General features: G+C 37.8%; 1 protein-coding gene across 2 annotated transcripts; it reads left to right on the forward strand.

Moving 5' to 3' along the window:
• Window positions 1-13,682: 13,682 nt before the first annotated feature.
• On the forward strand, window positions 13,683-27,713 carry MIOS (meiosis regulator for oocyte development). 2 transcript variants are annotated; one of them, XM_063324894.1, is made up of 11 exons: window positions 13,683-13,870; window positions 14,819-16,186; window positions 16,401-16,499; window positions 17,458-17,715; window positions 18,905-19,074; window positions 20,698-20,763; window positions 21,411-21,569; window positions 22,338-22,490; window positions 23,828-24,032; window positions 25,138-25,267; window positions 25,507-27,713. In XM_063324894.1, the coding sequence occupies exons 2-11, from the start codon at window positions 14,890-14,892 to the stop codon at window positions 25,601-25,603; spliced, it is 2,634 nt and encodes an 877-aa protein (XP_063180964.1). In that variant the 5' UTR covers window positions 13,683-13,870; window positions 14,819-14,889; the 3' UTR covers window positions 25,604-27,713. The 2 variants fall into 2 exon arrangements, with proteins under 2 accessions (XP_063180964.1, XP_063180966.1); XM_063324896.1 differs by having other exon boundaries at window positions 13,683-13,844.

The raw sequence follows: 27,713 nt of genomic DNA on the forward strand, positions 1-27,713 counted from the left end.
GATGCAGATTTTATTATGAGGATATCGCGGTTGAGGCACGTTTCATAAATCTGGATACAAAGGCTATATTCTTCTTGAAGGAAGTTAAAACAGTTATGAGCAGGGAGGGAAAGAAGTAATCCACTGAGGAGAGAAATATTCTAAAATTCAGATTACCTTCAAATTCTGCAGTACGAAAAACTACAAGGAAAGAGAATGAATTACTTAAACTTCACTAATCAAATCCACACTTTTTATTTTTGGTACAGTTACAGAACCTAACAGCGATGTAGTTGAATGTCTTAAAGGACACAGTTTCTGCTAAATCAGAGAGTTATTGCAATGGTTGATTTCCCTGACCACAGACAATGAAGCAAGTGGTGTTTCACAAACCACTGCCGTTATAAAATGGTGTAGATAATCACACTTTCTGTCTCTTTTCTGTTCTCTTGTAGAAAACTATACAGAAACCATGCCAGCTTTGCTTTTCATGCGGTGTTTAAATAACAGCAATGGAATATGGTAACTAGAAGCTTTTAAGTACGCAGAGTACATTTGCTGCTGATTTTATTAAAATTTTGGTGAAGGGGAAAGAATAGGGGAGAAAAAATAGGGCATCACTGACCAGTGAGCATAAAAAAAGTCTCCGCCTGCATTCAGGCTAGTAGAAGCACCCTTCACCTAGGCTGGGAGCAAGGTCTCCTCCATTGCTAGACCAAACACTTCCTTAAGTACCCACTTTCTGCTTCTCCAAGGGTACATCCCTTTTTTAAAAGGTACTCACCTAGAAATCACACCTCTGCAAACATCCGCAATCTATTCACGTGCGCTCTGAGCCACAAGTATGGCAGCGTATGTAACTTTAACTTATTTAAAGGGTGAAACAACACACACTAAATAACTTGATGAGGTCTTAGCAAAGATGGAGATAACGCTAATCTGGTTGCATGGGAAAGCTGTACCTCTGCCACATGATTGTACATAGTACAGTTCCTACACAGAATTGTCAGTCTGCGCGTGCTCTGTTAACATGAAAGGTACTGGAGAAAAAAATCATACATGCCACCACCGCTCACACTTTTTCACCAGTGCAACGGAGGAAAGATTAGCTGTCCCAGCAGCTGCAGCCTGCTCCTGAAAGGTGTCCTTCCTAGAAACCTCTACATCATCTCCTGTCAAAGTGCAGATAAGCATGTGTCACCTCCGCTGAGGTTAACTCTCTTCATTAAATAAATGCTGCCTTCATTATACAAATTGAGACTAAAGAGTTTCAATGGAATACAATCTTTTACACTAAATATCTGTTAATGCTATATATAAATGATAATTACTGGCAGGATCCAGCATCTGTTGGATGCGACACAATGGTGATGCTTAAGCATTTCATTAGTAACAAATTAGTCACGTGTATCACTCATACTGTTTACATACTTATTCTTACCCTTATACATGCTTAGATCAAGACTTGTAAAGAGCCTATCCATTCAAAAACAGACTGTGAGCTATAGAAGAATGCTTTTTCCAGCAGTCGTTAAGGTTTTTCTGCACAGTGTGCTAAAACAGTATTGAGTGAATGGATTCCCAGCTGTGTTCAAAGATTTCTCACTTTTTTTGGACCCGCAAACATGACTCTCATCTTGCAGAGATCAGAAAATGTTACCATTTATGGTTTTTAGACATAAAAATTTGACCGTTAATACACACATAACCTAGTAGTTCTCACAGATATCCAGTACTCAGACAGCATCGGGGTCAAGTTTGCTTGTATTTCTCTGGCTAGAAAATCTGTAGATCTGTTAGATGTTGTGTGTAATTGGTCTCTGGAAACATCCTAAGCTCTTCTTCACTACTTACTGTGCTTTGGAAGTACAATAAGGATCTTGACAGTTCTGTTACAGGATTGTAGATTTACAAGTCAGAGCTTTACTTTTTCACTAGTCTTGCCAATAGTTTCATAGCTTTATATTCACTTAGAAATCAAACCTGATAGAAGAAATGTTTCCAGATTTACAGCATTGTTTTTAACACTACTGAAACATCTTTCTGTGCTGTTTAGTACAGCAGTGTTTCAATGGCTCTTCTGAACCACATGCTCTGAACCAGATGCTCAGTACATCTAGCTCCCAGGACTACTGCATCTGTCTAAATGCATTCATTAAATGACCATACTAAAGCTCTCGTCTGCAATACAAAGTTTTATCTGTAAAACTCATGTTGCTATTGAATTTCAAGTTCAAAAGCCTTTAGTTCCCACATTCATGCTAAGTCACTTCTTCTACTGGAAAAATTCATTTATCAGCTTTCTTCCCTGGTACAATACCTGTCCTTGAATACTTCCTCCTACTCTCATTACTGCAAGTCAGGAATGGTAAAGAAGAAATAAAAAGAAACAGAGAGCTGCCAAAGATAAGAGATAGCTTCTGTATGAAGACAGACAAAGTAAATTATATTCTGTAGCTTGGAAAGCCACAACTGAATCCAAATGTGATACAGATCTATAAAAGTATGAAAGAAGGTAACTGTTTTATAGTACATTAATTTAGTGTGTCAAAGGACTTACACTGTGGATCAGTTTGGTTGATGATGTATTAATCAAAATTGACTGCTGTAAATTATATGTTTCCTCCCCCTCCCCGTATGCTCTTTCCTCAATAACAATGCCAATAGTTACTGTACAGAATGGTAGATTTTTTTTCTGGCTAGGAGATAATAGCTAATGGACGCAATTTGAAATAAATATTTTAAACAGTTTTTAAAAAACTCTGTTCGTAATACTAGATATTTCTTAATTCAGTGCCATTGTTACTCATATGCTATGTAAGTAAAGCCATGATTATATGCCTTTTTAAAATCAGATTGCAATAAATGTATCAAAAGGATCATTTAGTTGCTGAATTCAATTTATGTAAGCTATAAAGATATTTATGTTACCTAAATCCTGCCCTCTGGTGTATCTACATGATAATGCATAATGATAGTATTTCATACTGGGTGACTCATTCAGCATTTAATCAGGACACGGCTAGTAAATGAGGTTACTGCCTGGGCAAAACATTTGTCCCCTTGTAATAGAAGGTGGAAGATGAATACTAAGATATTAAAAGAATAAGATACAATGCTTCAAGAAGGGAGGATATCTCCTGGAAGAACCGGTTTTACTCCTTAGTTCCTATCTGATCCTGAGAAACTAAATACTCATTTCACACATTCCTCTCTTTCAGATACCCAGATTGGGAGTGCCAGTACCTGACACGTGGATCTTCTGAGAACTACAAAGTCAATGAAAGCTGAAAGCGATTAGTGGATGTATCTGCAAGGCAGTATCATCTGCTGTAGCAAGTACAGTTCTGGGCTGTCAGAGAATTCTTGTTGTGTCACTTAGGAACACATGTAATACTGGCCTTAGAAATGTTCCCCATTAGTCTTAAGGGAAATTATTACTTACAATCGTAAGAACACAGAGCAAGGATTAAAACAGACTTACTTTACTTTCTGGCAGTCCAGTTCCTGAAATTCTACAATCACCTTGTTGTACTTCAAAAAAAAAGAAAAAAAGAAAAAACAACCTCAAAAATTTTAATTTAAAATCATTTTTGTAAAATGTTTGACTTCACTGACAGCTTAAAGCAAAGATGACCACAGGTTTTATGCACGGTGATCACATCATCTGTTGTGTAGTCACTCTATGGCTACAAAAAATGATGAGTTTGAAAAAGTGCTTTGGTCAGGCTTAGCAGTGAGGAACCTGGTTAGAAAACAATATATTTCATCTTCAAAATCCTTTAAATAACCCTTTGTAAAGCCTCTACACTTCCATGTATTTTTGTGAGCACCTGGTGACCAAGTTTGTTTATCACAACGTATGATACAGTTCAAGACGAATTCTCTCTATAACAGTCAGCTACTGATAGTGATCCGAACTGAAGAGTTACCTTTTCTTTCATGAGTTTCCCTAGAAGAACAGGAGCTCTAAATGTATAAAAAGGCTTGTCCTCAGTCACATATATCCCTTGCTCTATCCTTTTAAAAATCATGCTTGCTGTTCACAGGCTACCTTCAGACCTTGAACACTCAAACCTTGGGATCCCTTTGGTCCAGGTATTCATTCCTTCAGGACCCTTTACACCCTAAAAAGACAAGGTAGGAGATTAATTTCAAAAGTCTCATAGATCAGTTTTTCAAGTAATACAATGAAGTAATTACCTTCAAAAGCAAATAAATATCGGTGAAAGTCTTGCTGTCTTTATCTCGATTCCCCTCACTCACATCTCAGTGAGTAACAAGGACAGCAACAACTGATAATAATGGAACAAGTGAAGCTGAGAGGTTCTTTCACTCTTACTCAACCCTGTGCAGTGGCACAGGATGCTCTTCTGTCTAAAACCAGTCACCTTCCTTGCTTAAAAGGCTTATTATTTTCAATACCTCAGTTAATGAATGCCTGAGGTGAAAGACTTGGTAGGCCAACTGGACCAACTGCATCCTCAGAACCTTTTTCACCCTGAAAATATATGGCATCTGAATACAGTAACTTGCATTGAAATTGTATTATGAAGTTGAACAAAATTAAGTCATAATCACAACACATACAAAGAATGAATGTGTGATCTGTACAAATGAAAGAATTTTCAGTAGAAATACTAAAACCTAGGGGAAATCATTACCTATAACTTTTGCAATCACATAGCTGAATCTGTATAATTTGGCATATTTTTAAAAAAGCATACATTTTACATAGACTGAGAGAAGTCTGAACCCCAGCTTCAAGCTCCATATGTAATTAACACTTTCTCTTACCTAAAATCTGATAAACCAGTACTATCGGGTACGCATCATGGCACGGAGGACTACAACAGCATATCTGAAACAGACTGCTAGGCTCCATCAAGCAACAACTTTTCCAAGTTTAAGTAATCATAATCCAAAACAGAAGTAATGTGAATGACAGCATTGTCAGACTACTTTTTTTTTTTTCTTTACCTGTAAAGGGAAGAGCAGTAATGGACTTACATAACTTAATTAGACATCGCCATGTCTTTAAAGTCAGTGTTTACAATGTGTTGCAACATGCAAAACCCCAGTAGTATTTAGGTGTTCTGTTTCTGTATTCCTGAAAGGATTTGGCTAGTTTGGCTAGTCTTCCTTGGCCAGACATGACACAAATACAATAAATCTCAGAGATGGATATAAACTAAAATAAAAGCCAGTCTTCCAGGAATCAAATATGGAAAAGCATAACAAAGTTGTAGGGCAAAAACTGTTTCCAATGCATATATCAAAAACTATTAACTAACCTTGGTATACCTTGATCTGTTACGAATTTTAAGAATTTTTTAAAGAAGAAAAGAAGCTCAAAATGGAGTGTTCACTCTACAAAATCCCTACACAATTAAAAATTCTTAAATAACAGACTTGTACATAGAGTAAACTTGGAATATTCTGCAGAGAGTTACAAAAAATGTAAATTTATATCGCATCCATGAAGAGAAATTGCTGAAAATAGTTTGAGATACAACTGCATGAAAGCAATTCTCACATATGGTATAAGAATTAAGATCTTAAAAGGAATGTAAAAGAGACTGATTAGAAGTGTAAGCAATGTCTGAGAGGAGAAAATGTATGATTAAAATGAGACTTGCCGAAAGTCAAGCTGAATTAGATCCTTAATGATGTAAGTTTGTTTAGCCTTATCAATTACAAGGAACAGGGAAATATAAAAAGCAGCTATTATGCAATGATGATGAAGAGATTCATAATCATCTAGGTAAAACCTCAAAACTAAACAAATATTCTGTATTATTTATAAATAAAGAGGCTGCTATTGGACAGAGGTGCAAATGTAGAGATAACTACAGGAAAACTAAAAGTGGAAAATCACCGTGTGGAGAACAGAAGCAAAGATCCAAGAGTTTAAAAGGCTCAGAAACTGTTGACAAATTCACAGTGTCACTAACCAAATACTGTTCCAGCATTTATTTTGAGATCAACGTAGGAGTATGGTAGAATGTTCAATTATAAAATGTGTATGTCACAACAGTTCATGTGATCTAGTAACTGTGACACAGTGGTCTCTGAGAAGGTCAAATTCATTTGCATTCTTAACACCAAATAGCTCCTGTGTTTCCATTAAACTTTCTTGGTACCCGTCATTAGAGTAACAGCATTTACTGTTCAAAGTACAATTGTTCAAAATGCAATTTTTCATTTTTAAACTTCTCTGAATCTCTCTTGTGCTACAGAAATGATGAAGATGTCAGATACTTAAGCTCCTGATTCCCTATCGCCTAAAGAACTTCCTCTTAAAATCAAAGTTAGATTATGTGATTATTGCAAGTATTAACTAAACTCATGTCCTATACTTTCTTATGGAAAAAGATTAGGAACACACAAACTGAAGTTCATCTTTGTTATAAAAAGAACCAGTAGGTGGTTATTGGAAACAGATGTGAAAAAGTCACTGTGTCCCACTTCAACAGCAGCAGAGGAAGTGGAATGATGAAAAATGAAACAGACGATAAGCATAAAAATACAGGCAGCCAATTTTGCCTTTGATACCTGATAGACTACTCTATTTGAATTACTCTTAATTTTCCCGCACATTTTGGCTACTTTATTTACCAAAGCAATTGCTGAGTTCCTAAAGATTACTATCATTAAGGGAAAAAATGTTTGTTTTTCTGAGGAAAAATACTGTTAAAATGGAAGGAATATTAGAATGAAAATTTAACCCAAATAATTGTTGTACCATTAGACCACATTGTGGCTTAAATTAATAAAACCCATAACACATGAAATATAGTTTCTTGGATAATAGAAATTCTCCAGTATGTTTAGAGCCAAGAAAAAACAGCCAACAAACATTAACACAAATGATGGAAAAAGCCAGTCCATCCACATGTTTTTAAGCTAAAGTCACTGAATAGAAGGAGATTATTGGAAGGATGGAAGAAAAATGGTTTATCATATGTTTTCTATAAAAAGTTTTGCAAAGCTATAAAAACATTGGAAAGACCATTAAAAATTATTTACTGTAATTCAAAGGAGAAAGTAGCAAAATATTTAGTAAGGAAGCCAAAGACTATGTGTTTCCTTAGTTTTCTGAGAAGAGAAAGAAATACGAGCGGCAGTTGCAATAAGGAACTAAGATCCTGGCTCTAACAGTGCCAAAGAAACTGTCAAAAATGTGACATTTAAGTATTTCCAGGCCAACTATCAGCCTTTGTATCTGAAGAAGAAAGTTATTCACACAGAACCTGAAATCGTCCAATTCGTACTTCACCTTATAATTTCTATTTCAGACCATTTTAAAGAGAGTTAATAACAAATAAAGGAGAAAGGCAAAAGAGCGCTTCTCCATGGCTTGCAGAAAAGCAGGTTCTGAAATCCTAACCACGTAGGACCAAGGAAATGTCTTTTTTTTAGGTAATTTATAAATAAGAAAAGGATTGTGAGTGTGATCAACTACTGGAACAGGTTGCCCAGAGAGGGCAACCAACTGGGCAAGATCCCGAGCAACCTGCTCTAGCTGGCCCTGCCTTGTGCAGAGGAGTTGGACTAGATAATCTCCAGAGGTGCCTCCCAACCTCAGACATCCTGTGATTGTGTGATACCAGGCCATATTTCGCTGAGAAACTAACCCATATGTCAGAAATTTCACTCAAAATACAAAAATGTTCTCATAAGCGTGCCTTACTCCCATTGCAACTCCTCAGCAACTGTGTGGATTTGGTCCCAGACTTATGAATGTGTACCTATTTCACCTGACTTTTCAAACACGATGTTAAAAAATTCATTTCTGATCTTCCATGAATGACATGAAAAATGCTTATTATCCCTTCCTCTGTTAAACAAACAACAGGTCTGACAGCGGAACAAACCATACAAAAATACACCCCTATACAGAAGCATTAGAAATCACAAATGCAATAATGAAAAAGATAAGCAAAGCAAATTTTTGCTTTGTCAAAGCAAAATTGATGACCTAACCCTACAGGTTTGGAAAGAACTGACCAAGAACCCTGGCATGCCAGAAAGAACATGCTCCAGTTCAGATATCTCCCTGTTTTAAAGGTCTGAGATCCCTAATTTGCTTAAGAGAAAAGAAACACAAATGCACATGGGTTAGGGTAGGCACGCTTACCTGTTTAATACCTGGTTTTCCTGCATTGTAGTTTTGAGCTGACTACTAATTGAAAATGTTGCCAGCTATTTTAAAAGCTCTTTCATTTAAATAATAAATTCTACCCTATTAAGTTAATACCTTAGAGACATGTAAAAATCACCAACATCTTACGTAAAAGTCTCTTAGAACTCAAAAACTAGAAAAGTATTCCAAATCATCACTCTTGTACAAGGCATTTCTTTTTCTTTATGAAATAATGGAACTTACTAACATGTAATTGTCTATAAACACATCAATATAAATTGCTGTGTTATTTATTGCATGGCATATTCATTTATTCATTTATATATATTCATTGGGGATTGGACTAGATGACCTTTAAAGGTCCCTTCCAAACCAAACTATTCTATGATTCCATGATTTATATGCCTGTAAGTAATTCATTCCCACTATTTGCTGTTCCAGTAAATTATTGGATCAATCCTCCGTTTTCATAGAATATTCATCTGCTTTTATTTTTCACCAGTTGTTTTGTTTGGTATGAGAAGTCTGTCAAATATAAACAGAATGTAGGCTGAAACATTACACAGAATTAATGCAAGTCTTGAAATAAAGAAATTATAGAATAATCAAAGTAACTAGTACATACTTAAAAGAAAAAAATAATTCAATCTGGCCTGCTTCCACCTTAAAAAATTAGTTTAATAGAAGCAGTTGTGACTTCACCTGGAAGACCAGCTAGTATTTTAAAGTACACAAACTAAACATTGCAGTAATGGCTTCATTTCTGCAAGGAAATGCTGACTCCTTTGTTTCTCTTGTTAATCCCTTTCATGGCAGATCTTAATCTCCCAAATCCTTAAAGTTCTTCTTTCAGAATTAGCAAGAATACCAAATGTTGTTTTTTCTTAGACAGCAAAAATTCAGTTTTGCTAAAAATACTAATTTTGCATAGGATCGTAGAAATGAAACTGTCGACTATAGGGAAAACTGAGTAATATTGCTTTGAACTATGCAGAATGGAATTTAGGACCAAAGATTCGTGTTCTGACCCAAGTAAATTCTCCTTAACTCCCTACTTTTTCCCAACCTCAGCCATTCTGTGAATCTGTGATATTCTGTATTGGCTGTGCTGTTTCATCTACTCTAGAGATGCTTGTGTCCAGGCCATCGCACGGAAGTAAGAAAATTGTCCTCTCTTTGTTGACAGACAGAGCTAGCAACATATGACAATGCTTATGACATCCCTGTCACAGTAAGCCACTCTCCACAGATTCCCATCTCCCCTCCAAAAAGACCAGAAGTTAAAAAATGCAATGGCTGCTACAACCCCTTCCAGCAACTGCTGAAACAGAAAGCATCAGGGACCTGCCATTGACAACAATGAATGAAAACAGAAGGGTGTTGGGCAATTGCTACCAAGGGGACTCTTGGTTTTGACTATTCTCTGATTCAGCGGACAGTTACTTATCAATCACAGCATTTTTGACACTGCTTGCTCGGCTTCAGTCTTTTCAGCTGTTGGAGGAGTTACTTTGCCAGTCATCCTGGGACACTGTGGAAGCTGCCACTGTGGATACTTAAGTAGCTCACTGAAATTCCAGCACCAGGAAAAATGAACCGACAGGTCCTCAGTAACAAAAAATAAATAATAACAGCACATACAGAGCACTCAGCTGAACAGCTGATTGCACCAACACAGCTCTGTGCCCTGTGCCAGATGTGCACCACATTCTTGGCGTTACCAAAATGTATGATTTTTTGCCCGCAAATGTTTACCGTTTAGCAACAAAATTAGATTGTGTATGAAATACACAACGAACTCTCAGAAAACTATGTAAGAGTAGTTCTATACTTTCTGTTACACTTACCCAAGGGCCCCAAGGTCCTTTAGGGCTAAATAGACCTTCCGGTCCCTACAAATAAAAAAAGGAAAGACAAAAATAAAGTACTTTTATTTCTTAACATTTTGTAATAATTACTAATAATTTGGTTGGATTGCCACAAATTTAAAAATACATTTAAAATAAAACATATTGATTTTTAATTCTTAAACATTAACTTAATAAAAAATTTCCTTTTAAACAACACACCAATATTCTTCACTGAAATACCCTGAACCATCCTCCTTCATAACAAACCAAATCTTTTGTTGCCCTTTATAGGCCTTCTTAGATCATTATAATTTCTGATCCTTTATAGATGACAAATGCTTGTTTCATCATTATCTTTTACAATGTACCTAAAAAAGTGTTATAATCCACCCCAAGAGGTTCTATGTACAGTTTTCTTGGCTGCTTTTTTAATGTTCAGGTGGCCATCAAAACATGCCCTGAATAATTTCCTGTTATCTGATAAAACAGTTTCCTTGGCTTCCTGAGAGCCTCTTAAAAGGCTGTTTAGGGTATTTTTTTGCCTTTCCCATATGAGGTATTAAATACTTCCTCTCTAGATAGAGGTTTCAACTTTTTTTTTTTTTTTCTGGTATAATTCCCTTATTCCTAAAGAGATGCTATAAACCCCAGGGGAGAGACAAAATTTCCTGTGCCTTCAGAATATTACCATGTCGCAGATTACTTTTTCTTTCTTTTGACAAAACTTCTTTCCTTTGAGCTCTTTGATGAAATACTTTGCTTAATTACTTGCTCTCAAGGAATATACAAACATTTCTATTTTGTCTTTGACATAATATACAGAATGTAAGGAGAATTACTCAGAATTACCATTGATAGGATTTAGTTATGATCCATGTGACAAATCTAAGCAATGACAATAATGCCTATTTTTCAGCATTTTTTCTACTTACATAAGTGAGAAAATTTTGAGTTTATCCTACATGTCTAGGTAATAAGGCCTCGATTGTTCTTCCCCTGAGCATGTTTCTAAGTCTACAAAGTCAAACAAAGACTCCTGCCTGGCATCTGTAGGGCTTGGATTAGACTCCACATCCATTTGTGATTCCCATCACATTCAAAAACAGAGATGAGACAAAGGACACATCTAGAGAGCGTGTATAGAACACTTCTGTGTAATCACGGACAGGCTGGGTACCACGCCCTTTTATTAAGGTTGCACAATATTTCCTAGTTAAGACTCTAGTTTTCGTTGTTTATAGCTTTATGTAACTTTAAAGACATAAACTGAAACTATTCATGCCAGATGTCTTTCCGTCTAAGTTTTAGCGAAAGCAATCCAGTCATTTCCAAGAATGAGGCTAACGAAAAACAGGTGGTTCTCTTTGGTTAAAGAAAATCGGCATCCTTAATGTTTTAGAGCAGTAAGGTGTACTTTCCAAAGTACAGAGATTAGGGGAGAAGAAAGAAGGTGAAAGAGGGATGCACTTGCTGTAGTTCTTATGCAAATCTACTAAATTTTGGCCAAGCTGTAAGCCTTTGGAAAAGATAATCTGCACCCACCCCTTAAGCAATTGGATTGGAACAGGGAAAAGAAATTGGAGCGAGAAGCTACAGGGACTAAATGCAAAAAGGGCTGAAGAAGAAGGTGAGAGCCAGAGTCTGTCCTTGGTGGACGATATTCCTCTGTAGAGCTTGAAATCAGACTACATTTTTCCCAACCTTTTCCATCGCTCTCTAGGGACAGTTCACGTCAATGGTAACAATCCAGTCTTGCCATCTTTTACCACATTAGCTCAAGAGGTAATGTCTGGGGAGAAGGTTTCAAATCTTACCTAAGAATAAAATCTGATCTTAATGAAGTCAACGTTTTCTATGAGGAGTATAACTCTAAGGAGTATAACTATAGTATTAGCCATCCCTTCCAAAATACAAACTTTTTTCCTGTGAAGAAGATATATTGCTAAGACTTGTAGGGAGAATGCTTTCTGTATTACTTGACAAAATTTCAGCACATGATTCCCGCACTATATCCATAAAACATGTAAATACAATATACAATGAAACATTTCTTTTAGGTGGTTTAAAGAGCTTGAGTGTTGGAAAATAACACCATATCTCTGTTATCTGTTACAGTGATTACTGCTTTTTCAAAATGTGTACTCGATATTCTGCCAGAAAATGTTGCATTTTCATTTCCAGCTACAGGCCCTCACAACGCCTTTATCTGCTAGATTAGAAGTCCCTCCAGTGTCAGGTGTTTCCTCCGCTCATAGATAACAACTGACAGAATAGATCAGGAGAATAATTTTCACACAGAAAATATCCAAAATTTTTTAAGGCTTACTTGTTTTCTGAAGAATTCCAACTTCAATTAACAAGCCACTGCTAATATTTCAGAGGAATGTTACATCAGTTGTCACCTGCCCTCTTCTGACTACAGAAGTGGAGCTCCAGCGGGTTTGTGCACCCTGTTACTCAGCACTCTCTACTCCACGCTGGCGAGAGGAATTTCTTAGCTGCAGCAACCGGCTTTGCAAATGACAACCAATGCAAAACACACCTCAACGGTGTCACCAGTTGGAACAGAAATACTCTTTCAACAGCACTAATATGTCATAGAATCACTTTCAGAGAAAGCAAACCTACTACATATATAATTAAAATTTTACTTCGGAAGATACCCAAGCTTCCCACTGGAAGTTTGAACACAATTTTTTATCAGCCTCACTTATCAGTCATAGCCACCTCTCTTCATGGCTGCGGAAGTACTGGGTTTATTGCACATGCACATAAGAGAATCTGTATTTGCGATGTCGACAATAGTGGGACACAGAAAAAAAAGACGGTAGGAGAGCTACCGCTACTAGAAAACTTGTGCATCACACCCCACTTCTGCATGCGAAGGACTCTGGGAAGCCATTTAGAAGGCAAAGAGGCGACAGCAGGCTCCAAAATGAACAAGATTTCCTGAGGTTTTGTCACTTCAGTTCACACTTGTTGCACTTTTCAGTGTGAACAATACCACTCGTGTTCCTGCTTACGCCTTACTTCCACTAATGTGGAAAAACCACCATTGTTGCCACTGTTACCCCTTTTTCCATGTCCTTGGCGTGCTTACCAACACTGACCCTCCAGTGATGACAGACGTTGAATGTTACATAAAGCACCAACATCAAATAAAATAAGGTGGGTGTCACGTGACCCTTCCCCTGCTCTGTCACTGCCTCGTGGGGTGACCTCTGTTCACTCTGTCCTATGAATTCTTGTTCTTTTAAGAAGAAATTTTTCACTCTGATGGTGGTGAGGCACTGGAACAGGTTGCCCAGAGAAGCTGTGGATGCCCCATCCCTGGGAGTGTCCAAGGCCAGGCTGGATGGGGCTTTGAGCAGCCTGGTCTAGTGGGAGATGTCCCGGCCCATGGCAGGGGGGTGGAACCAGATGATCTTTAAGGTCCCTTCCAGCCCGAACCATTCTGTGATTCTACGATTCCGACTGAAAACCCCCAGCGTTCCACCATCACTCACACCCCCCGAGCACGGCGGCGCCTCTCTCCATGGGCCTCGGGGCCCGCTCCGCTCGGGGCGGCCCCATCGCCCAGGCGCCGGGCGTGACGTCACCGCTCGCCCCCGGCGGCGGCGGCGGGGAGGGGCGGAGCCTCCCGCGGGGCAATGAAAGAAGCACGGCCCGAAGCCGGAAGCGAGCGAACACCCCGTCGACCCACGCGCCGGAAGCGCCACGGTTTTTCCTTCCCCGCGCGCCGGAAGCGCCACGGTTTTTCCTTCCCCGCAGCCCCCGTAACCGGAAGCCCCCGTGCACCGCCCGGTTCTTCTTCTTCTTCTTCCTTCTCCTCGGTCGGCGGGTCGGTGTCGGCGGGCCCCGTGGGCTGGGTGAGCAGCCGCCGCGGCCGGTGGAGGTAGGGGGGTGATGGCGGCAGCCGCCTGTGCTCCGGTCCCTTCCCGCGGTGTCCCGGCGGGCCTCGGAGGCCTCGGAGGCCTCCTCCGGCCAGGCGGGCCGGGCCGCGTCCCGTCCCGGGGGCTCTGCGCCCCCCGGAACTCGTAGGAGCTGGTGGGGGGAGGGGGGTAACAGTCAGGAACACAGAGGAGGCCTGGTAGAAGTAAATAACGCTGCCTTTCCGCCGTTCCCGGTCTCGCATGTCCCTTTCTCCAATTGTGGAAGTTTATGGGATCTGTGGGGGCTTTTTCTTTGTGTGGAGGCACGTGCAATGATTCTGGGCTACTGAAAATGTACATGGCAATCGGCGGGAATGTAAGCTCATGAACGCTGCCAGGCCAAATATAAGTGAAGACAAGGTAATGTTGGGGTGGAAGGTGGGATTAGGAGTGCTAGAATAAGATGAGGAGAAAAAAAGTTGTATTTCTGTAGAAATTTTCAAAGGGGACAGGCCTTTCTGGGCATTAGAACAGACTTCAGACGAAATAGACACTCTAATTTCTGTCAATTAGTGCACTTCAACTAGGCAGCAACATTTTCTCCTCCATGTTTTAGGGAGTGTCTCTTTACCAGCAGCACACCCACATATCATGCCACATCACATCTCATCTCAGTTAATCCCTTCTTCTTTAATACTGGTGTGGAGTTTGTAAACACAGCGAATCCTGTCGTCAGTTCGTAGGTGGCTGTGTTGGTCCTGTCTCTGTAGGAGACTAAGCAAAACCAAAGTGTGCTGCAGGAAAAGCGATGTAATGCAGAGAATGCTTAAGGTTTTGGCCTGAAATGTATACACGTTAAACCCTTGGGCTAAAAGTCATTCAGAACCATATTTTTGTTTGTTTAAAGATGATCTCATATTACAAAAGAATTTGGGGTTTGATAACATCCCTACAAATTGTTTTCTCAACAGTTTTCCATATGCATGGATATCACCTGAATTGTCTTACAAGGGCTTAAATTGTGTGTGAACTTAGCCTAAACATGAGTGGCTCCAAACCCGATATTCTGTGGGCCCCGCACCACGTTGACAGATTTGTTGTCTGCGATTCGGAATTGAGCCTTTATCACATTGACTCTGCTGTAAGTTCAGAACTCAAGGCAGGGTCCTTGCGGTTATCAGAAGAAACTACAGCTACGCTATTGTCAATAAATTCAGATACGCCGTATATGAAATGTGTGGCGTGGTATCCAAAGTACGATCCTGAATGTCTCCTTGCTGTCGGACAGGCCAATGGTCGAGTGGTACTTACTAGCCTTGGCCAAGATCACAACTCAAAATCTAAAGATTTGATAGGCAAAGAGTTTGTTCCCAAACACGCGCGGCAATGCAATACCCTCGCGTGGAACCCACTAGATAGCAATTGGCTCGCTGCCGGGTTAGATAAACATCGGGCTGACTTTTCAGTGTTGATCTGGGATATCAGTAGCAAATATGCCCCAGAGACTGCAGTTGCCACAGAGAAAGTAAGACTTTCAGCAGGAGATCCAGAAGCGGGACTGGTAGTAACGAAGCCGCTGTATGAATTAGGACAGAACGATGCTTGTCTCTCTCTCTGTTGGCTTCCACGGGATCAGAAGCTTCTTTTAGCTGGAATGCATCGAAATCTGGCTATCTTTGATCTGAGGAACACAAGCCAAAAAATATTTGTAAACACCAAGGCTGTCCAAGGAGTGACTGTTGATCCCTATTTCCACGACCGTGTAGCTTCCTTCTATGAAGGTCAGGTTGCCATATGGGATTTAAGAAAATTTGAAAAGCCAGTTTTGACCTTGACAGAGCAACCAAAACCCTTAACAAAAGTCGCGTGGTGCCCAACAAGAACCGGACTGTTAGCTACTTTAACAAGGGATAGTAATATCATTAGACTGTATGACATGCAGCATACTCCTACCCCTATTGGAGATGAAACTGAGCCAACGATCATTGAAAGAAGCGTCCAGCCGTGTGAAAACTACATTGCTTCATTTGCTTGGCATCCCACAAGTCAAAATCGAATGGTAGTAGTGACTCCCAACAGGACTATGTCTGACTTCACAGTTTTTGAAAGAATTTCTCTTGCATGGAGTCCAGTGACATCCTTGATGTGGGCTTGTGGACGACATTTATATGAGTGTACAGAAGAAGGAAAAGCTAGTTCCTTGGAAAAAGACATAGCAACCAAAATGCGGCTTAGAGCTTTGTCAAGGTATGGTCTTGATACTGAACAAGTTTGGAGAAATCACCTACTAGCTGGAAATGAAGATCCTCAACTGAAATCGCTTTGGTACACTCTGCATTATATCCTTTATATTACTGTAGTTTGTATCCTAAAGTAGTAATGTACCTTTATATGTAAACCAGTTATATGAAATGCATGAAAGTCTTTAAATATAATGCAACATCCTGTAAATATTTTGCACACATTAATAGGATATGACTTTTAAATTTAAAAAAAAAAAAAAAAGTTTTTCAAACACTTGGGAAAAATTAAGCTTCCTATACATGAAAATACTTATGAAGCAGTATACTGAAGATATGGATCAAAAACTTACAGGAAACAAAGGTCCCTTAGTTTATGCTGGCATTAAATCAATTGTGAAGTCATCTTTGGGTAAGAATGTTCCAACTTTGCTAAGTTCTATTGTAGTGTGTTTACAGAATGATGCGCTCATGGGTTTGTCTTTAAAAATTATTGAAAGAGGCTATTGAAAAATACAGAAACAAAGTATTTGTTTGTGTTTTAATATATGTAAGTTAATAGTTTATATTACAGTAATTTCCAGAATTTTCAGTGTTCTTGGGAGGTCAGTAATCATAAAAACAAAATATCCTCAGATACCGTGAGATATCCTCACTATTTCAAACATCTGGATTTTGACTATGGTGCTGAAAATTCTCACTCCCCACATAACTTTTATATTTTTTTGAAGTTCCACATACGGGTGTAGTTCTAGGAAGCTGACTTTACTGTAGTAAATGTACCAAGTACATTTATATAACTATGTTTAAATTAGCTGCCTTGTTCTGAAGTGGTAATCACCCTGGTGCATCTCATTATGCCTCTCATGCTCAGTAAGGTTTTTATTATTATAGTCTGTTATTTGAATCTTTCCTTCTTTATTCATTATGCGTCTTATTAATATTTATACTTCTTGGAGCAAAAAGTAACTCCTCAGTGGTGGGAAAGCTTCTAGCACGTTGATGCTTGCTAAGAAGAAAAGAACTGGTAGAGCAGGTCCTTGACTGTGTATTATGTCTTTTCGGTGCATAAGGATGCATTGATCGATCAATCCTGTCAACTGTAACAAGAACCTCCAAAATCTGAGGAGGTGAAGGAAAGAAAAAAGACTTAGTGGGGAATATGTGTCAAGTTTAGATGCATGATTTTGAGCAGATCAAAATGATTTTGTGTACGTTGCTCCTTACCATGGAGTTTTTAGCGATGTTGATTAAAAGCACTAAAATATGATACTCAGCTTTTGTACTCTGCTTTATGATTGAAATCCAAGCATTGTGATTCCAATTCAGATTGTGGTTTAAGCATAATTTAACTTATTCACCATTTCTAGGAACAACAGAGAACCTCAGGCACAGCAGGAGTGGATCGGATAGACAGGCAGATATTATTCAGTATCTGAGTGAGGAGAGATCCTTGGCTTTGCAGCTCTGTGGGTGGATAAAGAAGGGAACTGACTTAGACGTGGAACCTTTTTTAAATTCATTGGAACAGGAAGGAGACTGGGAGCGAGCTGCTGCTGTAGCACTTTTCAACTTGGACATACGGCGAGCAATACAAATTCTAAATAAAGGGGCTTCCTCGGGAAAAGGTGCGTATTGTTTTTAGTATCTTTTATTTTGGTGTTACATCACCTTAGTAGATTTTTCAAATGTAAACAGAATTATGGAAGATAGTCTGGGAAAGATGCCTGTTGTCATATAAAATAGTTACGTGAAATGGTTGCACCTGGAGCCTGGGAATCTGACAAAGCCTGATCTTTCACTCCTCAGACTATCATGTGCCTTACTGTCTGGTTAAAGTAGATTGTACGTTTCAGAATTTCCTGTTGATAGATACCACAGAAAGTGTTACACTCGGAACTGGTGGGATTCTTCTATTTTAATGGCATCGTGTCTTGGCTTAGATGTCACGTTTATCTGCTTCCATTGGGCTGTACGCAGGTTTCCACCAGTGCAATGGCTGTGGAATAACTGAAATGTAATATTCAGGGTCTGCAGAAAACATTTGTTCTGGAGTAATATTTGGTAAGAGTTGTAGTGTATGAGGGAAAAGTTAAAGATACTGGAGCCAGGAGATGGAGGTATTTTTGTTCTGTTTTCTTGCCAGTATTCCTCCTACAACTCCGATTTGCATCTGCGTTCTCATATCAAATTTAAAAGACAGTCTTGCCACTAAAGTGGGCACGGAGCTGTTAAGGTTCTTTTATACTTAATATTGCCCCTGTTTGGTGGGGGGAAGTGTGTGTGTGCTTTCCATGGGGAAGGTTCAGACCGGTGACACGCTATCTTCAAATTCAAAAAAATGAAATTGAACTTTCTGACAGAAAGAATATTTAGATGAAATAGATTTAATGTTTTTAGGAAACTTGTAAACTTGAAGCTGCTGTATGCAGTTGTCATCCTCCAGCTAGGTCTGTTAAGTGATGGCTATATATACAATCCTATCTTTTCATTTCTTGTGGATATGAATTATGGTAATTACAATCTTTTATGATAGTGATAGGAGTACCTTTAGCACTTCAAAACTATTTCAAAATACCAGAACCAGTGTGATGTTGCTTAAAGCTGTTGACTTACCTAAACAGAGGTATTTAAAGCAGAAGTTAAAAAATGCCTGTGTACACACATTTATTTTAGCTAGTGTTAATTCTCCTGCATTGTCTTGCATCCTGACAAAATGTTCTGTTTCAAACTGATGCTTTCAATTATAGTTTTAATAGGATTTTTTTTAAGTCCTTAACTCAAATATTATTTCACTGTTTGTTTTTAATAAATCAGGTGATCTGAACCTTAATGTAGTTGCGATGGCTCTGTCAGGCTACACAGATGAGAAGAACTCACTTTGGAGAGAAATGTGCAGTACTCTAAGACTGCAGTTGAACAATCCGTACTTGTGTGCTATGTTTGCTTTCCTGACAAGTGAGTCTGGTTCATATGATGGTGTTTTGGTGAGTAAATTTCTCTTACGTTAAAATTCCTTTAAGTAATAGGTGCATATATACACACATATATATACGTAGGGGAAATGCTATATACTCCATCAATGAATCAGATTAGAATGTATTGTTTTCTTCTGATGCTGGCAGATAACATTTTTTTTTTTTTCTGCTAAACAGACATCTTGCATTAGTGAATAAAACATGCATAAGCAGCCAAAATATCCAGTATAGTTCACACATTTTTAGAGGATTTTTTTAGCATGGAGTTATTAAACCACTAGAAATACATTATCAAAATAATTTAAGCAGGTCGGGGAAAAAAGGGGAGAGGGACGTTAATAATAGAAATGCACAAAACAGAGTAAGTGCAGGGGAGTTTGCAGAGTTTTCATCAAGCTACATTTGCATTAAATTGTATTTTATTTTTCCTTGTTTACTTGTTAAAATAATTTCACTGTGTTGAAACAGTAAACCAAATAGTTTCACATCCTCTGAAATTGGTACAAAATTGCCTTGTGAAGAGCAAACTAAATCGTTAATTATGAGATACTTCAAGGATACTTGATCCTTGTCTAGAAAACAACAGAAGTATTTGATTCAGTAGGAATTATTTAGCCCAAGGGAGGACTCCTGTAATGTAACAGGATAATTGGCCTAAACCTGTTGAAAACAAAGTTGTCATAATATGATGCTTTTAGAGTATTAAAAAAAAATAAGAATCCCAGAGGAGAGAAACCTGAGTCTTTTTTTCCCTCTTCAAGAGACAGTGTTCTTGTTCTCTGGATGTTAGGTAATAATTTTATAATCGTTTTTTATTGATGAATTGGAAACTGACAGATCATAAGGTCTTTTATTTTTTATTTTAATTTTTACTTCAGTGAGACATGTTGAAGTTTGCGTGAAAAAGTTTTGCCAAGCACATGTCCTTGTTTTGTCAGTGTCAATCACTATTTCTATTCTGTGAATATCAGAAGGGAAGAATATGGGCACAGCTAAGTACCAGAATTAATCTGCTCAAGGATTTTTTTTTCTTCAGTGTCGGATCTAGTAAAAGGATTAAAAAGCAGAAAGTAAATAGTATTGTATTGCTGCACCTTGAGTGCCAGTATACTTGTGAGAAATGCATGCTCTGGGTATTAGGAATTAATTTTTTGAGGGGGTTGTTTGTTTTGTTTATTAACTTTTAGTTGTAATTTTAGTAAGGAATTGAGTGGTTAGGCTAGTTATTTTGTACATATAGTAAATGAAGGTCTGTTTGGTTTTCTTCCCCCTGTGACTTGGTGAGACTCTTGGCTATATGTGCTAGAAACACTAAGCCCAGCTCTACATGCCTTGCAAAGCTTCTTTTTCTAGAGTTTCATAAACCAGGTAGGATGTGTTGTACCAGGCTTTCCTGCCATTTGAGTAGATTGTTCCGGGAGCCACAGTCTTGCTCTCATAACCGTATCTGAGCATAAACATTTAATCTGATATGTAGCGTTAGCTTTCTTCAGATGTGATGTTGTCTTTGTACATAATCAATTTCATAGTATTAGTTATACAATAGTGTAAACGTTCTGACTTTTACAAACAATGTATTGAAAAAGCGGAAACTTGCATGTGATGGTAATATTCCCATTTTTCTTTCCAAAGTACGAAAATAATGTAGCTGTACGAGACAGAGTGGCATTTGCTTGCAAGTTCCTCAATGATGCTCAGGTAAGTTTGTGGTTGCATATTTGAGCAAACGGTTAAGCTGGACTTCATTTAGAGATGGAAGAAGGTCTGGGGTGGAGGGGTGAACAGCGCAAGCAATGAGTCATGAGTGATTTGTTTTTTCTGATCACAGTAGGATATAATGTAGTATGATACAATCTGGTCTTCAGTGTGTACCTTAAGCTTGATTTTTGTTTATTTTTCTTGTTTGGTTGTTTTTTTAATTAGGATTCATGACATGCTGGTTTGTTAAATGCTATTGCATTACCTGTATATCTCTCTTACTTTGTACTTATTCAGTATTTTTTCCCAGATATTTATGTTCTCTTGAATTAAGACTTGGTTTTACAGCAGGAATGTTTTATTTTAAATTCACTGAAGTATTTAAAGAGTATATAACCTTCCTCTTTGCACGTCCTATCCGTAGCCCTAAACTTTGTTGATAAATACTTGAGTTCTTGCAATATAGTGGATATAGCCATATAACTTTTTCTGCATAACATCCAGCAAGCGGCATATTCTGTTAGCAGCAGACACTCTTAAAGAAAGCTATTCAAATCATTAAAAGTTTTGTCATACACCAACATAAATGAGTTAGGAAGGGATGACCAGATGGCAAAAGTTAAGTAATTTTTTTTTTTTTTTTACAGCTGAACAGGTTTATTGAAAAGCTGACGAATGAAATGAAAGATGCCGGGAATTTGGAGGGAATACTGTTAACAGGGCTGACGAAAGATGGAGTTGACTTGATGGAAAGTTATGTTGACAGAACTGGGGATGTTCAGACAGCAAGCTATTGCATGCTACAGGTTAGTGTTTCACTCAAAAATAAATCTTTATAGAAGAGAATTAAACAGTTTCTTTAGCAGTATAGTACTGGATCTTGTGAACTAAAAAGTATTTTCTATAATAAATTGGGACAATACGTATCATGCCTGTTTTGCGTAATCATCTGAAACAGTCAGCATTAATTGCAAACATGTATCTTCAGTCTCTCTGGTTGAGATAGCTTGAGGAGATGGTAGGGGAGAGAGGCAAAAAGAAAACATAGTCCTTTTCACTAGCTGAACTGGGAATACCTATTTCCCCTGCTTATTGCTGGTGTGTTTCCTGACAGGTTCATTATAATTTTTGCTTCCACAATTTTGAGAGAGAACTGAGGTGAGGTTTTTTTGTTTGTCTGTAGGCATGGGGTTTGTGGTTTTTCTTTTATGATGGACTTGTGTTGGCCCTTACGTAGTTGCAGCTATTGCCAGCACTGTGTTTAACTGCATGTGTAATCATAACAATGATATAGACTGTGATATGTGACAGAATTTTATAATCCTCATATGACAGACACAAGTTTTTAGGAGAATATGGCAGCACGAGTATTTTCAGCTGGAGAGGCAGACTGAAGAAAATTTTATATCAAACTCACATTACAGTTTAACAGAAAATTAATCTTTCTCTAGACAAATTACACTGTATTATTTCTCATATCTTGTAATATGCTTTGTAAAGCCTTTTGAAAAAGGTGAATAATATGTATTGTGTGTCTTCAATGTGAGTCTGACATTTTTACCTGACTGCTTTAGGGTTCTCCATCAGATGTACTTAAGGATGAGAGGGTTCAGTACTGGATCGAGAACTACAGGAATCTTTTAGATGCTTGGAGATTCTGGCATAAACGTGCAGAATTCGATATCCATAGGAGTAAGCTGGATCCCAGTTCAAAACCTTTAGCCCAGGTAAATGAATTCTTGTATGAAGTATGACCAGTCCAGAAAGGAAAGTGACGTGGTGCTTCTGCAGAAAAAAGTTGCTGGCCACACCTTGGCTTTTATGAGGTTTCATGTGCAAAAGAAAGATTTCAACTAAGGCTGCCCTAAAAAAGTAGCTGTGTTTTTTTCAAAATATTTTTTTAGGAAGGACTTGATAACTGTTTTGATAGAGAGTAGAGTACAAAAATATGGTAAACAAATCTACATTTCTTCATATCTAATCTAGGAAATTAGTTCCCTACCATTTTATTTGTCTTCCTTTTCTTTTTTCTTTTCTTAACCTGTTATTTGAAAGAAAAAGGCTTGTCTTTCAGAAACTGTAATTTTTCAACACTTTTTCTGGGGAAAATTTTTTCCTCCCATGTTGAAAAACAGTCAGAGATGTATCATCCAGCTGAATTCAGCATCAGTGTGAGGATGATGCTGAAACCAAGGAATTGAACCAAGAACTAGTTCAAATTGGCTCTGTTTTAATTGAAGCGAACCTCAAAGCTGTTTTGAAGCCCTTGAACTTTAAACTAAAAATGAACAGGAGCAACCTTCATTATCAGTTCTGAACATAAGCTAAAGCAAAAACTAACGCCCTGTCCAAATGCTATCTATTTAACATCTGGTAGCATTTTTAGCTAACTTGGTCTTACCACAGCACCTTCCACTCTCTAGTGTCTGCTAAGTATGTGAATTATGAGCCTTAGGGCCCAGGGGTTTCTAAGGATAGCTATTTTTGAATTCATGTATCCGTCACAGGTGTTCAAGGAGAGCTGCATCCGTACTGCTTTAAGTGGGAGGGAGTTGAGTTTACTGCTCGTTCCTTATATATCAACGTAAATAGCCCTGAAAGAGTTTAACATATGCGCTCCTTGGTATCACGTCATAACTTGTGGCGTAAGGTATGCAGATAAAGATTATTAGGAAGATCCTCATGGTGGGGACTCCAGAATGGGTCACCTGACTATAAGGAGGGAGAGACCAGATTTGATTATACAGTATGTAGAGTAAACTTAATTTCTTTCATTACTGCAGATATATAATTTTATTATCTTAAATAATAGCTTTCCAAGTTTTAGCAATTGTGCATGTTTTTATGTGCTTTTGAGGTAAGTGAGCATCATTAAGGACTACTTCTCAGGACTGTGTGCCACATCTATAAGCCAAAGTGCTGTTAGGAACTCCTTCACAAGTAGCCTTGGCTTTCCAGGGCACTCTCTGGAATATCTGGTAAATTCTAGTTTGAACAAATTCGCTTACTGGTGTAGCAAAAGTGGAGCCAAACACAAAAATTAATGGGCTTTTGTTTTCCTTAGGTGTTTGTGAGTTGCAATTTCTGTGGAAAATCAATATCCTACAGCTGTTCAGCTATTCCTCATCAGGGGCGAGGTTTTAGCCAGTACGGCGTTAGTGGTTCACCAACTAAGTCAAAAGTTACAAGCTGTCCTGGTTGCCGTAAACCCCTTCCTCGCTGTGCACTTTGCTTGATAAATATGGGAACACCAGTTTCCAGCTGCCCAGGTATGACACAGTGGGTTTTAGTTATTCAGCTAGTGTACTAGTGAGAGGACTAATTAGTTCCTGTTGGACGATCTTCTGTTGCGCCTTTTTCCTTCTATTTGTACTCAGACTGTAAATATTCATACTCATCATTTTGAGGGAGGAAGACCATAATTGAAAACTTGTTTACATCCCATCTGATTTTATGATGAAACCTATGTCTCAGCTCTTTGGTGTCAGACAGTACACGTAGTTACTTGATTCCGACAGTGAGATTGTCAGTGAAATTCCATGGTTAGACAGATGAAAAGATTCAAATATTGTGGTGGTCAATATTGTGAGCTTTAAAACTGTAAGAAATGGGAAGTGTGTTTGCTTGAGATGAACTGTAGGGATGCTACAGAAATCTTGGAATGTAAATTAATTGATTTTTAGCTGGAAGAGGAAGAGAATAAATTTAATGTGGTATACTTTCTGTCACTAAGTATGAAAGAGTGTATGGGTCATGCTATCACAGCTAAGAAATATTATGACTAGAATCTTTTGGTTCTAAATGTCTTGGGCTCAGCATTATACAAGCTCTAAATGAAACTGATTTTGCCCATATTTTTAAGTCAGTCTTGTTATAGAGCCATGCGCAGCTGCACAGTTGTCATCTATTTATATCTCTGTTCTCATACTTTCACTGATCTCTTGACTTCTTTATTGTAATTGTTCCAATTCATAGCTTTGATTTTTGTTGCTTTATATATATATATAATTTCTTTATATTTCTTTTTAAAGCAGAACATTTCATGTGCAGTAGAACAAGCCCATAATTCACTAGAACGTAAATCAATCACTGAAACATAAATCACTGTTGAAAGAGATTCTGTCTGAAAAATTTATTTAATAGGCAAGTTTAACATGTCCCTGAGATGTGAAACAGCTCAGCAATACAATTCTTGTTTTGGCTTTCCACCAGTTCTTTTAATAATTTTCCTGGCTTCTCTTTTAAAATCAGGCCGCTTTTTCACATAATGTTCCTAACTTCAAATTTATTCTAATACTGTTACTGGGACTGAAATATAAATGAAGCATAATGACTTACAAGTATATTTGTGGGGGTGGGTTTGCCTCTGCACAGGAGGATCCAAGTCAGATGAAAAAGTGGATCTTAGCAAAGACAAGAAGTTAGCCCAGTTCAACAACTGGTTTACTTGGTGTCACAACTGTAGGCATGGTGGGCATGCTGGGCACATGCTTAGCTGGTTCCGGTAAGTTGATGTTAAAACCTTTCTTATTTCATGTGCGTATGCTGCACTGAGTAAGACTGGTCTGCTTTGCTGTATCTATCATAATGTTTTGTTGGTTTAGAACATGTGCAAAACTTTACTATGATGCTGAGTTTTTCTGAGATACTATGTCCCTGCACATACTTACATTTATAGATTACAAAAATCTTGCTAGTTTTATTTTACCTGTTCTTTTCTCTTTTTCTGCTATTGCTGTCTAGGGACCATACTGAGTGCCCGGTTTCTGCCTGCTCTTGTAAGTGTATGCAGCTGGATACAACAGGGAATCTCATTCCAGCAGAGACTGTCCAGGCATAAATATCATTTGAAAACGCAGGGGTCTCTAATGGATGTCCATCGTAGTCGAAGCATATGTTTTAGACAAAGGTCATTTGTGACTTACTGACTGTGAAAAAATAAATTGCTATCAGATTAGTAAAATGATGTGTGTATGACTGTGCTTGGTAGAAACTGGTATTCCTGAAATGAGCCTCTGGGTTTAGCATGCGGTCCTTGTTCAGAGGATTGAAGCAGTTACGTTCAAAAGCGCTCCTCGAACTGTGGACTTTTTGGATTTGCTTTTAATAAAGTTTTCAGGGTAATGCTGATCAGCCTTTTTATTTGTTTTCCAAAGAAAGCAGTGTTTATATGCTGTGAAAGTGGGCCTTCTAAATAAAGACCTGAAAAGTGTTCTTCAGAAGATCGCAAAGTGATGCTGTGGGTTCCTTTGTTCATTGTTTGATCACCCTTTCTTGTATGGAAATGATCATTTCCTTCTAACTTCATTCAAAGTGCCACTGTTCATTGTATTCTAAAGATTTTTATTTTAAAGAAAAACCCATTTCTTTCTGTTGCCAGGTTTTGTTAATAGTAAAGCAATACCTTGGCAATTCAAAGTCTTATTTAATTTACCTACATACCTAGCTGATGTGAATTTTAATGCTAAAGAATTTTGGAGCTTTGTCTCCTAGCGGTGTCTATATCCTAGAGAAGATTTCACCTGAAAAGTGCAGGTAAACTATAGGACGTTTCATTTGATTGGTTAATTTGTAACATAGTACTGTGAAGATCTGAAATCTCAAGGACTTGGAGGCTTGTAAATATTTAAGTTTTAAACTACATGCCGAGTTTTGAGTACAAAAATATTTAAAGACTTCTGGATAATCAGCATTTCCCTGTACTTCTGAAATATGCTGGGAGGTGCGAAACCAGCCCATATAAATCCTGCTTCTGGTCATTCGCGGACGCCAGCCTTCTCCCAGGAGGCTGCACAATGTTAGGTCATTGACCACAAGTAGTTCTAGATATGTTACCAGCTGGAATTAAGATTATTTATTAATTTGAGAGAGAGTCAATGATACTTTGTTAATACTGTGCCTAGGACCTAATCGGTATTGTTGTCCTTGATTTTGTAGGCAACAAAATTCACACAAATTAGGGGGAAAAAAACAAACCTGTTTTAAGGTATGTGATAATAACATCAGTTTACTTGGTGTGTGTTTATTTACTAGTAGAAACAGTCTATAAGTTACTTAACACTTGCGTGCTATGAAATACTAAATGGAATGCTAGCAATAAACTGGTACCATATTGCCACGACTGTGAAAATTGGTGTTTTAAAAGAGAATATATTGTAATACACCACTAGTTCTGAGTGTTCCAGTGTAGTTGCAACAAGATAGAATGTGGAAGTATTTTCTGTAGCTGTACATGATTGCATTCAGGACTTTCACTTATATTTTCTGATTTAACATTTACATTATAAAACATCTGCTGCGTTGATTTTCATCTAAAATTCTTGCCTAATCGACAAAGATCTTTAAGTTAAAAATCTACGAGGTACTTGTTATTTGTAGGCATGGGAGAGCAGTTACTTTTTTTTCTTGTTAGAATATTTATTTCTCTTTCTAGTATTTTTGCACACTTTATGTTGCTGTTGAAGAGCTCTTCAAAATTTATAAACTGGGGTTTAATGTATGATACTCTATTTATATAAATACAGGCAATAAAACTTGCTTTATGGAAATGAGGATTTTTAAGTGTCAAGGATGTGTTTTTATTCCTCTGTAGTAACAATGTTTAGTAAATTTCCTGATAAATTCCATGTTCAGGTGAATGCAACTACTAACTTACAATGTCTCATTTTCTTATGTAAAGAAATCTCATTTATAATGTTTTTGACTTGACTATACCTGTTTGTGTCAAATTCAAATTCTAGATGCTTACTTTGATACTCAGCATGTCTTTGAAATGTTTTGGATTATAAATGTGTGTGTATTCTGGCACAGTATAACTACCAGTTTTGGCTGTTGTGATTGCTAATCAAGCTTTCAGGCCAGTAATTACACCATTTGCAAAACTTACAAAGTAAGAGATGTATCTTTTTTAATGATCAGATTTTTTCCTTGTTTTGCTTTTAAATTAATAA

This window comes from Chroicocephalus ridibundus, chromosome 2 (genome assembly GCF_963924245.1).
Source record: "Chroicocephalus ridibundus chromosome 2, bChrRid1.1, whole genome shotgun sequence".
Classification (NCBI taxonomy): domain Eukaryota; kingdom Metazoa; phylum Chordata; class Aves; order Charadriiformes; family Laridae; genus Chroicocephalus; species Chroicocephalus ridibundus.